Source organism: Euprymna scolopes, chromosome 12, assembly GCF_053919585.1.
Source record: "Euprymna scolopes isolate OS-2025 chromosome 12, ASM5391958v1, whole genome shotgun sequence".
NCBI lineage: Eukaryota > Metazoa > Mollusca > Cephalopoda > Sepiida > Sepiolidae > Euprymna > Euprymna scolopes.
This window is the reverse complement of record NC_136493.1, coordinates 1,410,001-1,423,534: the sequence shown is the minus strand read 5'-3', so window position 1 is coordinate 1,423,534 and position 13,534 is coordinate 1,410,001. Positions and strand designations below refer to the sequence as shown.

The window sequence follows — 13,534 nt, the reverse complement described above, 5'->3', positions numbered from 1 at the left end:
CAAGTGTGATGAGTTCATCAGAGCACATTCCATTAAAATACTTGTAAAACAAACAAGGATGCAACATTGCAGCGATGGGCCAGGAGTTGGAGCTTGGTTGATAATGTGGGACCTAATAGATTAAAGACTCTTTTGGACCATGTCTAACAGAGAGAGATTAGTGGTCGATGCACCAGCCCAGATGTGGCAACAAATACTCCATACATAAAAGTATGCGATATGGGATACTTTCAGGTGCGATTAGTTGTCTAGCATGGTAGAGGGAATCCACCTTCTTTGCAGTAGTCTTTGCAACGTATTTGTTCCAATTCATATATATATATATATATCTAGTCATATATATATATTCATAAGTTTGGGTTTCGATTCAAACTGATGAACCCAAGTCATATAGATATATTTTTTATTTTTGAAATCGCAACTTTATAATGTATAAAAATCGATAGAACATTAACTCTATAATAATATATACAAAATCTCCAATAATTAAAATATCATATTTAAGCATACTTTACGACCGGGTTACGTCAGGCATCCATGCTAGCTTGGATAAATACTTTTGCCATTTTAACAAAATAGCTAGAATAATATCAGAGCGTCTCCATTTATGCTGAACATCTACAGAATGCCAACATTAATATGTTACATATGAGTGAGTCCCCTGAGGAATTTCCACAGGTCCTGCTAGTATTAATATATACAGATAATCAAATATTCTTTTTGTATAAAAGGAATTGCTTTTCGACCTTCACATTTCACTTTTCTATAAAAACAAACGTGCTGTTCGTAATTCCACTCCTCATTCTGGTTGTCGATCGCAATCTATTCTGATTCCTCATTGTCATCCGTTTTACATACCAGTATGCATTGGGTGGCTTTAAAAAATTGACTTTCAAACTAACCTATCTCTGGCCAGGTCTTTATTTATCCCTCTGTCTCTCAACTCCATTCTAATCACTTCCTTCAATGTTTTCTTGATTTTCCTTTGTGAACTCGACCTGCTACATCAACTTTTCTACATCTACTCTCATTCATTTATTTAATTACGGACTGTTATCCTCATCTTTATAGTTGTTGTTTCACCACGTTTTGGCCAACTCATCCTCTGGCCTTCTTCAGGTGATTAACTGCGACGGGATAGGAATGCAGAGTCTCTTAACTTTATCTCTTGTAATTACTGCCTTCCATAGTTGTTGTTTCACCACGTTTTGGCCAACTAATCCTCTGACCTGCTTTGAGTAGGATTGAAACCACTATCTTTAGACAATGCTTACATAGAACCGTAGAGAGTCAACGCTTCTATCCACAGTGCCATGAACTCCAAAGGCCAGAGGAATAGTTGATCGAAATGTGAAACAAGAACTATTAAAATGAGAACAGTTCACAAATAAATATACAAATTACTCATCTTAAAGGATTCCAATAAAAATAACATAACTCTTATGCACGTTGTCAATGTGGCCATACCATCAAAGTCTCCTGTTCTGCACAAAAAAAAAATGCATGTCTATTTTTATACGAAACACATCTAAAGACAGGCTTAGTCCCAAAACAAAATCCTATAACCAAATATTCTATGACCAGATGAGCAGATCAAGGGGACATTTTTCACTCTTTCCAGCATTTTGATTTGCTAACGGACCCTCATTTAATGCCCCCCCCCCATGCATGAATTTATCATGTGTGTTAGATTGCGGATTGCGATGCTCGAAGATGGTAAAGAAATTAAGTTCTAGAAATGCAGACAACTTGACGTTTTATTGCATACTTTTGAGTTGAAGGTTTGGTTTTTATCGTCGAGTTATAGCCTCATCAAAATACTTAAGCCGACAACATAATAATTATTTTTATTATTTATGATGATAATAAAAACAGGTTAGTTTTATGTCGGCGTTTGTGACATATTTTAAGTTTAGATTCCAACCTCGAAATGAAAAATAAATGTACATTCAGGTGTTTGCGTTTTGGTAAAAGTAGAATTGTATAATTATTTTGTATCCGTTTTCTTTCTTTTTCTTTCTTTATTTCTTTTCTTTTTCTTTATTTCTTTTCTTTTTCTTTTTTTCTTTTCTTTTTCTTTCTTTTCTTTTTCTTTTTTTCTTTTCTTTTTCTTTCTTTTTTTTTCTTTTTCTTTCTTTTTTTTTCTTTTTCTTTTTTCTTTTTCTTTCTTTCTTTTTCTTTCTTTTTCTTTCTTTTTTTCGTTTTCTTTCTTTTTTTCGTTTTCTTTCTTTTTTTCGTTTTCTTTCTTTTTTTCTTTTTCTTTCTTTTTTACTTTCTTTTTCTTTCTTTTTTACTTTCTTTTTCTTTCTTTTTTCTTTTCTTTTTTCTTTTCTTTTCTTTCTTTTTTCTTTTCTTTTTCTTTTTTTTCTTTTTTCTTTTCTTTTCTTTTTCTTTTTTCCTTTTCTTTTTCTTTTTTTTCTTTCTTTCTTTTTTTCTTTATCTTCTTTCTCTTAACTTTTTTCTCTTCCCGGTTCTCTTTACTTTTCTATCCTCTTTTTCTATTCTTTCTTCCATAATTGGAAGTAGGTATTTCTAAAAATCTTACTTTCTATTAACCGACCTGTTTTTGTAATTGTTGCTACGTGCGCGCGCGCACACACGCACACGTTTGTTTCTGACTAATTGTTTTAATTTTTGGTTAGTTCAAGTATTGTCTTAAAATACTTCCACTTTTCTTTTTTCCCTTTGGTCGGACGATCCATTCTTTTCGACCCCATTCTCCTCACCCTCTTTTATGCATCGTTGATTCTCTTTCTAATTCAAACATTCTTCCTGCAAACTCATGTCACCTGATTTCCCCCCAGGAAAAATCAGTGGACAGCAAAAATGTACGTTGATTTTCTGCTACTCAAAAGCAAACCAAGGAAATGCTTGGAATTTGAACAAAGGGAAAGTTCATTCAGTGCATAAGTCTCCCCAACCATTCCACCAATATTCATTTGTGTTGTTAAATAGTGCTCAATATTTTTATTATAGAGTAGTGATAACGTGATGCTATTACAATCTTGCAAATCGTTGTTTTTTCCTCTCAAAGAAATGTTTTAACATAGAAACTGTGGTGGTCGTCCAAAATTCTCTCTATATTAAAAAAAAAAAAAACTAAATTGCAGAAAAATCTTTCATGTATACCCATCATGGATCAAAAAAGATCATATTCCAAAAATTATGTAAATTTATCAAGTAGTTTTCATTTTGTATAGAAAATTATCTTTTATGACTTTTAGAGATTAATGGTAAATCGTAGCCATTTTAATGTCATCTCTATTTCTGGAGAGGTTGTTAAGGGAAGGTAACTCTTTATTTATTCAAGATGGAGTGAAACACCTCATTTTCGTTTCCTTATAAAATTTTATTTTCTTAGTTAAAACAAAAAAATACTTGGTCAATTCATGTGATTTTTGGAATATGACATTTTTGTTCTTTTTTCTGTAATTTTTTTGACACCCATAAAAACTGTTTATAAAATCATTGTGGACTGAAGATTTTAGCATCATAGTTCTGTTGAAGCTCAAACAAAAACAATTTTTTTTTTTTTTTAGCTTTTAACTTCTTAGCATTTTCATTTATTCTAAACTCTTAACTTTATTGGTTGAAAGCGCAAGTTTCATATTTTGTACGAAGGCATTTATACTTGTTTATCGATTTATACTTGTTTATCGATTGCTGTTGAGACTATTAATCTCAAGTGGGAATTGTAAAGATGGGAAGTTGTGAGGGTATTGGAATCGGAAAAGTTTGTGCCAATTTTCCGATGCCAAAAACGATTCTTTTAAGTGTTTAACTTTTGGGTTGTTTTTGTTTAAAACTTAAGTTTCCATTGCTGGTGCTAATTATAAATATTTATTAATTTTAATTTACCAACAAAATTAAAATCTATAGATCTCTTCCCCATAAGTGCATTTTTACAGTTGCAAAAATATACGCACATGGGGTTTTACAATAGCCTTTAAAATTAAACAGCAAGTCTATAGCTATATATTTACAGATTTTAAAAGAATCAAAATTGGTAATTTAACACAGTATCTATAGAACACAATACCACAGAATTGCTTTCCAGCTGACTATATTATGTTCGTTTTCAAGTCTAATGTAAACCATTTCTTGTTGAGTTGTCCTCTTAAGTAATAATTTTGAACTAGTTTACACCCATCGTTACTTTACATTGTTATTTTATTGTTTGATAAATTCATTAACCCTTATCCTTGCGTGACAGAACAATGGATGGACTCGCATAGCTTCATAGAGAAATACGTGGATGCATGTGAAAATCGAAATGCGATATTCTTGTCTACAAAACAGATATTTTGTACAAAACGATAGGAATGTTTTTAAAGGAGAGGCAAGAGCTTCCTAAGTACAGTTGATTCTTTCTGTTGAGGAAATAGATGATGCGCTTTGTGTCAAGAAAGAAAAGAAACTGTTGAGGGAGGGGGGGCAGGCAACAATGGCATCTGAATCTTGGCTAAAAGAAAAAAAAAGGAAGCAATTTTTAAAGGTCTTTTAATCTTTTACATCTGATAGCTTTTCTTCTGCTTTAGTAATTTTTGGTGGGAAAAGATTACGAGATAAAAGTGGGACTAATTACAAAAGAGAAAGGATTTCGAATGAGGAATCCAAATATGAACGGATTCTGAACAGACGGAAACATTCTAAGAATCTGCCAAAAATCGGTGAAAACTGACCAAATTTTAAAGATTTTAGTTCTGTTGGCAGATTTACCGAAACCAATGAAATGATGAGAATGAGGAAGACAGCATGGCATGAATATTAATTTCTACCGTTTAAAATATTGTGGAATTTTTTGACAAATCTTTAAAAAAAACTCTTTGACAAGCTTCTGGGTTTGACCTTTACTCCTGATCTGAAATGGAACACGTACATCAAGTCTATTGCCAAGGTCGCTGGAAAGATGGTGGGATCCTTCTACCGCTCCAGAAGATATCTCACTACTGATGCAATTCTCTATCTTTATAAAAGCCAAGTATGTCCAAGGATGGAATACTGTTGCCATATCTGGGCAGGAGCTGCTAAAAACAGCCTATCCTGCCTTGACAGAGTACAAAATAGACTTTGTGGCTTAGTAGGGGATGCCCTTTTCTCTACCCTGCAACCTCTCTCCCACAGAAGAGACGTTGTGAGCCTGTCCTTGTTTTATCGTTATTTCCATGGCAGGTGCTCGTCTGAACTCCAATCTCTGGTCCCCCCTTGCCAATCTTTCACGAAAAACACCCGTCTAGCTGAATCCACTGTGAAAAATTTCCCCCACTCTATATCTGTGCCTAAATCAAAACGCGGATTCCATGAACAAAGCTTCTTTCTTAGAACTGCACGCCTGTGGAATTCTGTTCCGTCTGCCTGCTTCCCTCCGGACTACAACTTGGATGTCTTCAAGTCCAATGTTAACAAATTCCTAATGAACCGCCCCCTTAAGTAAACACTCCATCAAATCTCTACACTAATGTAATGTACTTGCAATAACCCTTATCCCTGAGTGGCTTCCGGGCCTTGATAAGTGGTGATCACTGTGTAAAAAAAAAAAAAAAAAAAAAACTCCCAAAAGTCCCTGTTATAAGACTTGATCATTATATATATTTTCCAAATTTAATATTGTATTCATATTGATATACAATTAATGTACAATTGTTTCCTAAACTAAAAACAAAAAAATGCTTTGGATCAAATGTCATTACTTGTAATATCCATGAAATGTCACTTGAATTTGACTGCATAAACCAAGTTTATATGTGCATGCATACACATATATAAGGTCTGTAAAATGTACTGAAGTTTTGATTTGTTGAAAGAACTGGTTAATATAAATAAAACCTGGGATCTTAGAATATAGCTACATTGTTATTCATATGTAGCTAAATATATATATATATATATATATATATATGGGACTTCCTTGGATTTTACTTGTGCAAATTGAAATTCAATTAACTTCCTTGAAGTTATATATTTGGATTTTACCGTCACTGGATTATTTATCTTCCACCAAACTATCCATTCATGTGTAATCACATTTTTATTCACCATATTCCCTCTGCTTCACTTTTTTTTGTTATCAAGTAAGATCTTTGACTTACTTGTTGTTTCATCAAATACTTTTGCATGCAAAATCCGATCCCGCATTTTGCTAATTCTTACCCTCTGATGAGAATGAAAGTATTTCTTCGAAACTCCGCAGATTAAGGACTATCCACTTATCTAGTGTTTCCTTTTCAGATTAAATATGTTTTTAACTCATTTCAAAGTGTTTTTTAACATGTTTTATTAACTGTTTGCTCGTAGTTTATTTAATATATATATATATATATTTACTATAATAATTATTAAATACCTACAGACACTAATGTTTCATCCTTTCGGGAATCTTCACACACACACACATATATATATATATATATATATATATATATATATACACACAGGGTGTCCACAAAGTCTGGTTACATTATGTAGCTAGACTTTGTGGGCACCCTGTGTATGTATATGTATATATATATATATATATATATAGTGTGTGTATATACAGGGTGCACACAAAGTCTGGCTACATAATCTACAGGGTGCTCCCACAAAGTCTGGCTACATAATGTAGCCAGATTTTGTGGACACCCTGTATATATATATATATATATATATATATATATATATATATATATATATATATATATTCACACACACACACACACACACTGATAGCTGTGAATATCGGTTTTGATTTGCGCTACTATGCAGTGTTCAATGCTTTCTCGGACAAAGCTGTATTTATATTGTATAAGTCTCCATATAAAAATATCTTGCTACACATGTACTGATATGTTTCAGCTAGCACCAAAAATAGTTATTAGGCAGAAAAATCATGATCAAATGACACAAAATAATTTATATTCCTCAGAAGGACATCACATGACCAAATTTTTTTAGAGATCTATCTCTCAACTTCATAGCTCATTTTTCTCATCCTCAACTTACAGACTGACTGTAACGTTTTCACATGGAGATGCTAAGCACCCCGAGTCATCAAGGTTGTACATTGCTCAAATTTACTATTGAACATTCAACTTCAAGTCAACGTGAACCAACGAGCTTGCACTTGGCATATGAGGCCATAGCTAACCCCATAGGACAAACCCTGTTAACTCCGCGCACATGGCAAATTATATCTACGCTTAACTGTAAGATAATATTACTGCCAGATTTCATGTTGAGGTAAAAAAAAAACACAGATGTAACACTTGGTTAATCTTTCTAAGTAGTCTGATCTCGACATAGTGCAGCAATTGATGACTGACAATCTATTTCGTTAGAGGTGTATCCCTTATGCATTGTGGCGGCGAAATCCAATGTCCACATATTCCATCCACTACACTAATATCGAGGAATCTTCTTGTGAATGTGACCTACACATTACTCTCAACAGCAATCTGCATTGGTCAATTAGTCCCATACTATCTACCAAGCTCCAATCCCTGTCCCATCACTGCAATTTTTTATCCCTGTGCTCGTTTTACAAGTACTTTAATGGAACGTGCTTCCACAAACTGGTAGCATTAGTGTCTCCCTGATGTAAATACCCCGAATCCAACAAGCAACAAAATCCCACCCCTTCACTGTAGAGATCCCCTAATGATAGAGAACCTTCTACTCTGATAGTTTCTTTCCTCGGACTGTTGAACTTTGGAATTCCTTCTCTGTTTTCTGCTTTCCCGACAGTACTAATATGCAGAAGTTTTAATGTAATGTGAACAAATATCTTGCTGCTCAATTCCCTACTTAGTGTCCTTACAAGAGTAAAAAAAAAAAAAAATTCCAAGAAGGCCGAAGGTGTTTTTTCATCATTTCTTGTGGCCTTTTATTGTTGGCTCTAAACCATCTATTTAAAACTGTATGTGGTTTATATTATTTTGTTTCTCCAATCTCATCTTAAGTGTTATTTGTACAACGTTTTAGTCGATGTAATCTTCAACCTTCTTCAGGTGTATCTTGTCGAACTCGGGAATCTGCACAGAATTTCAAATAGAACCCTTTATGTAATCTACAGGGTAGTTTGCTCTTGTTCTGTCAGCCATGACTGGGTAGAAGTTTGACAAAGATTCCCCAGAGTTTGACAAAGATTCCCCAGAGTTTGACAAAGATTCCCCAGAGTTTGACAAAGATTCCCCAGAGTTTGACAAAGATTCCCCAGAGTTTGACAAAGATTCCCCAGAGTTTGACAAAGATTCCCCAGAGTTTGACAAAGATTCCCCAGAGTTTGACAAAGATTCCCCAGAGTTTGACAAAGATTCCCCAGAGTTTGACAAAGATTCCCCAGAGTTTGACAAAGATTCCCCAGAGTTTGACAAAGATTCCCCAGAGTTTGACAAAGATTCCCCAGAGTTTGACAAAGATTCCCCAGAGTTTGACAAAGATTCCCCAGAGTTTGACAAAAAGATTCAACATAAAAAAATACTCAAGATGAGTCGTCCGAAGAATCCAAACAATAAGAATAATCAATCTTCACCTCCAAAATTTTGAAAGATAACAACACCAACTATAAAGATGAGGATAAAAGTCCACAAATAAACATACAAATTATTCAAAAGGATTCCAACAAATAATATCTAAACTTGGAGTAAGTTTTTCTAATAATTGGGTATGCCTACAAAGTCAGAAAATGGTTTTAATGACTTTCCGTAACGGCTTTTTACATCCAGAATTGCTGAAGCAAAAAAAATTTGTTGACTGCAGATATATTTTTTTTTATTAGAGTCCTTTGAAATGGGAAATTTGTTTATTTATTTTACGCGACGTTATCCTCATCTTCAGAGTTATTGCTTTACGACGTTTCCGCTAACTATTCCTGTGGCCTTCTTTAGGTGGTTAACTGCGACAGGATAGGAATGTTAGGTTTTTGGGTCCCGTGGCGCAGTGGATAGAGGCGTTGAATCTCTACAGTTCCAATACGTATTTTATTTTAAAATTTAAACACCACTTCTATCACGGTAAGCGCAACTGACTTTCATATCACGTGCATGAAGCGTATTCTTTCGGCATTTCAAAATAACACGGCAGACAATCAATACTCGGATTCTTTACTGTTTTTTCTTCAGTTTAACATCATGACGAGGAAAAAAAAAAGTATAATCTCCTGAGGATGATGTTTATCATCGAAATATTAGTTTAAAACAACTATTTGTTTATTTTCATTAAATTGTGTTGTAATTTGACTGATAAATGTATTTTATATGCATTTTATTTTAAAATACAAATGTTTTATGAGCAGACATAACTAATCTCACTTATAAATATGGGTGTGTGTGTGTATATATATATATATATATATATATATATATATATATATATATATATATATAGTAGAGTGGATGAAACGCCGAATATTCAGTGTAGTTTAATCGCCATATATATTTTATAACTTACTAACTAGCTCTACCTACGTATTGAGCACTTTTGAAGTAAATACTTAAAGTTTACGCATAAATCTATACTTTCGTATATTAATTTTATGTGAGTAAATTAAGTAGTTATATATATATATATATATATATATATATATATATATATATATATATATATATATACACACAGACATGACAATCTTTTGCTTTTCTTATTTGTACGTCAAAAAAGTTAAATGCGTTTCGGATTTTTTATCAATTTTGAATGTTAAAAGTTAACGAATTTTTTTTTCACTTCATTCCAGTCGGATTTGTATTCCTCACTGACAAAGGCGTGTCTCGCAGCTGGAATGTTTTCATGTGGGTCTCCTTATTTATTGGCAATGGCCTTCTCATGTGTCTATACAGCCTGGAATGGTATGCCCGACAAAACTGCCCAGTCACCACGGTAAGCAGTAAAACTTTTGTTCTTTTTTTGACACGGTCAAGAAAAAAAAAGTATGTTTTTCTTTTTCTTTTTCTTTTTTTCTTTAAATAAATGTCAGATCTTTTTTTATTCCATGGATCTTTTTTTTAAAGAAAAAGAATGTTGATCTTTTTATTTCATTCTTTTATTTTTTACGTTTGTATCTAATGAGCTGTGAAGTTAACAGGATGAGAAAAGATGAGGCGTTCATCTTGAAGGGATGTGCCATTAAGTGATGTAACGTGTTTGCCATAGAAGGAGCTGAGGAAGATTCACTGTCAGCATAATTTCTTTCTCCTCAACAGCATTTCCCTACCCTCGAAATAAGCCATTCTTCTGATCCACCCTGAACCCCCCCCCCCCGAATCTTTGTCGGTGTTATTTGTTGTAAAATGATGGCGGAATCTTTTGAAGGAACTTCACTTCCTCAGAATTTGAAGAAAAATTAGATATTTGATATTCACGCATTTCCTCTTTGTATAATTTGTCCGAAAAACACCCAATTCCTTTAATAATGATGTCGTTAAATAAATGCAAGTTAAAAACAAACATTAACACTTTAAAATGTGGATATTTCTACATTTAATGATGAGTGTGAAAAAAATAAAGCCACCATTCACATACGTTCATGCATGGAGTATTGTTGCCACATCTGGGCTGGTGCATCTACCATTAGCATCTCTCTCTTGGATAAGGTTAAAAAAATTTTTCAATCTAATATGTCCCACTTTGTCAACTAAGATCCAGCCCCTGTCCCATCGCCGCAATGATGCATCTGTGTTCCTGTTTTACAAATAATTTACTGGCTTGTGCTCTGATGAATTCGTTACACTTGTGCCCCCTCAACGTACATATCCCCGACAAGCCTGCTTAACAACAAAATCTCACCCCTTCACTGTTAAGGTCCCTAAATGCCAGAAAGCTTTCTACTCTAATAGTTTCTTTTCTCGAACAGCTAGATTTTGGAATTCCCTTCCTGCTACCTGCTTTCCTGGCTGTACTGATATGCAGAAGTTTAAATGTAACGTAAACCGTATTGATGTTGCTGTTTAGTCTCAAAAGACAAAAGATGCCCTCTGTAGGAGCAGCTGCACATGTAATTGCAAGGCAAGGGTTGCGCAATCTCTCCTGAATTGGCACTGCTTCAGTCCAGTGATAAGAAGCCTAGGATGACTGGAAACAATGCCGAGATAAGCGGAGAGCACATACAACACATGGAAATCTCAAATGGTCACCCATTTAGTACTGACCAGGTTTAACGTTGCTTAACTTCGGCGATCCAGCAGGAATCAGTGTGTCAACGTGATTATGCTGTATATCTGTATATATGTAAACCAACATCTTGTTAATCTTTCCTTGGTCGCAAATAGTAGCCCCTTATGTTCAAGTGGCAATATGTCTTGTTAGAGGTGAATGTGAGTAAACAAAAGAAATAAAATAAAAAATAGTCTATTTTTATCAATAACTATTCATATATGACCTCCTTGATGAAATTGTGTTTGAGATGGGTATATTTACTGATGACACCATGCTCTATAACAGACATGAAGACAAAACGGATGTACGCATATCCAAGGCAATGGCAGAAAACCTAGAAAACAATCTTTGGTTGTGGAATGGGCTTGTGAATGGGTGTTAATATTTAATGCTACTAAGGCTAAGCTTCTTTCCTTTAACAATTACAAAATATCCTCTCAACCACTGATTTCCCTGATTAAGAACACTCTACCTGAGAGATCATTGTTGAAACTCCTCAGCTTAACATTCACGGAACAAATACATTGAGAACATCAGAACAGATTCCATTAAAATGCTTGTAAAACAAGTACAGGGATGTAACATTGCAGTGATGGGACAGCGGTTGGAGCTTAGTTGATAGTGCAGATTATTAGATTGGAGACTTCTTTGGACCCTGTCCGAGAGGGAGGGACTAGCGATAAATGCACCAGCCCAGTTGTGGCAACAACACTCCATGCATGGGTAAATGGTGGCTTTGTAGACGTACAGGATACTCACAGATATGAGTAATCTTCTAGCACAGTAGAAAGAACCCAGCTTCTTTGCAGCAGCCTTTGCAGTGTCCTCAATGTATTTGTTACAGTCCATATTGCCTGTCAGTGTTAAGCCAAGAAGCATTCTTAATTTTATTACATTACAACAATCCAAGGGCTCCTCCATGCTAGATTTGTTACAATCCAATTGGAGCCTGTAAGTGTTTATTATTTTTAATGATGAACAGTTTTGGAGTGCGAATCATTTTCAGATAATGATCAATAGTTTGTGTTATTCAAACTAACGTTCTCATCTTACATGTTATTTTTACAATGTTTCAGCCAATGTAACCTCTGGCCTTCTTCCGGTGCATATTTTCGAACACTGGAATCCATACAAAATTTTGAACTAAACCATTTTTTTAATCCACTGGGGTTGATTGTTCTCCTTTTGTCAGCCATAATTATGTAAAAGTTTTAAATAAGTTTAATTATATATATTCTTAAACTTGTGGGGGGGGGGGCGCCCAGCGTTGCCTTGTCAAACAAAAAGAAAAGGGACTTAGGTGCCATCAGCCAGAAGTGAAACCAAAAGCAAAATTTTGTAAGCAAAACAAAGTGGGGGGGAATGGGCGCAAACTCGCATAACTTAGTAAGCGAACGCGTTATCGATGGGACCATGAGGACACGAATGTTATCACGTTGCAAATTTAGCTTTTTAAAACGAAAGAATGAAACGATGGTTTTTTTGCATGTGCAGTTTGCATTGCAAACAGCATCGAAAGCAAGGTTTTTATCTGCCCCCCCGCCCTTCAAACAAAACAACATTTCTACATGAAACAATTGATGATTTTTCTCCAATTTTCCTAGAGATTGCTCTTTCTAACAGTACCACATCCGTGCCTGTCTGATGCAGATGACAAAAGTTTTTAGCTGACATAAAAACACATGCACAAACAAACAGGCATTTTCCCTTTATATAATAGACTAGTGGGTGGGTGCCCAGCGTTGCCTGTGCGCTTCCCCCCCCCCAAAAAAAAATGAATCAAAATTTTTTTTCAATCAAAATAGCAGGGAGTGCCCATGCGATTGAAAAAAATGTAAAAAATGAACAGCGGTGGCCTGGCTTGAACGTGAAATGCAAAATAGAGGAAGAAGGCCAAAACTTATGAGCAAACGCTTTTATCCACGCGGCCATGACTGCTTACGACGTCATGACGTTGCAAAATAAACATTCCAAACATAGTTTTAGTTTAATACACATGTGTGAATTGTGAAAAAAGTGACGTGAAAAGCGGACCTCCCTTCCAAAAAGTGGTTCAGTTGACCACCAGAGAATGACTTTTTTTTTCTAATTTTCACATATGTATACAAGGCATTGCCCTTTCATATGGTACCAATTTCGACCCGGTTGGATGCGGATGAAAAAATTTTTTTTAGCAGACATACAAACACATGCCCGTTTGAGATTTATATAAGACTAGCGAGGGGTATCTGGCGTTGCCCGGGTGTTTTTCGGGGTATGTGAAAAAACCCGAAAATGTGAGAAAAAAAAAAAAAACGAAGCCTTCACAACGCGCAGTTGGAAAATAGTAAAGTGTTTAAAAAAAAAACAGGTGTGCGTTTTTGATTGACGTGACGACGATAGGTATTCAGCAGTAAGCATTTTGTGC

General features: G+C 34.7%; 1 protein-coding gene across 2 annotated transcripts in view; it reads left to right on the top strand.

The window, feature by feature from the left end:
• The window catches only part of LOC145291143 (sterol O-acyltransferase 1-like), a 169,963-nt gene that overhangs the window by 154,341 nt on the left and 2,088 nt on the right, over positions 1-13,534 (top strand). For both annotated transcript variants that reach the window (XM_080136660.1, XM_080136661.1), the window contains exon 14: positions 9,710-9,852. In XM_080136660.1, coding sequence (XP_079992786.1) covers positions 9,710-9,852 — 143 coding nt within the window. The remainder of the gene's footprint in view (positions 1-9,709; positions 9,853-13,534) is intronic.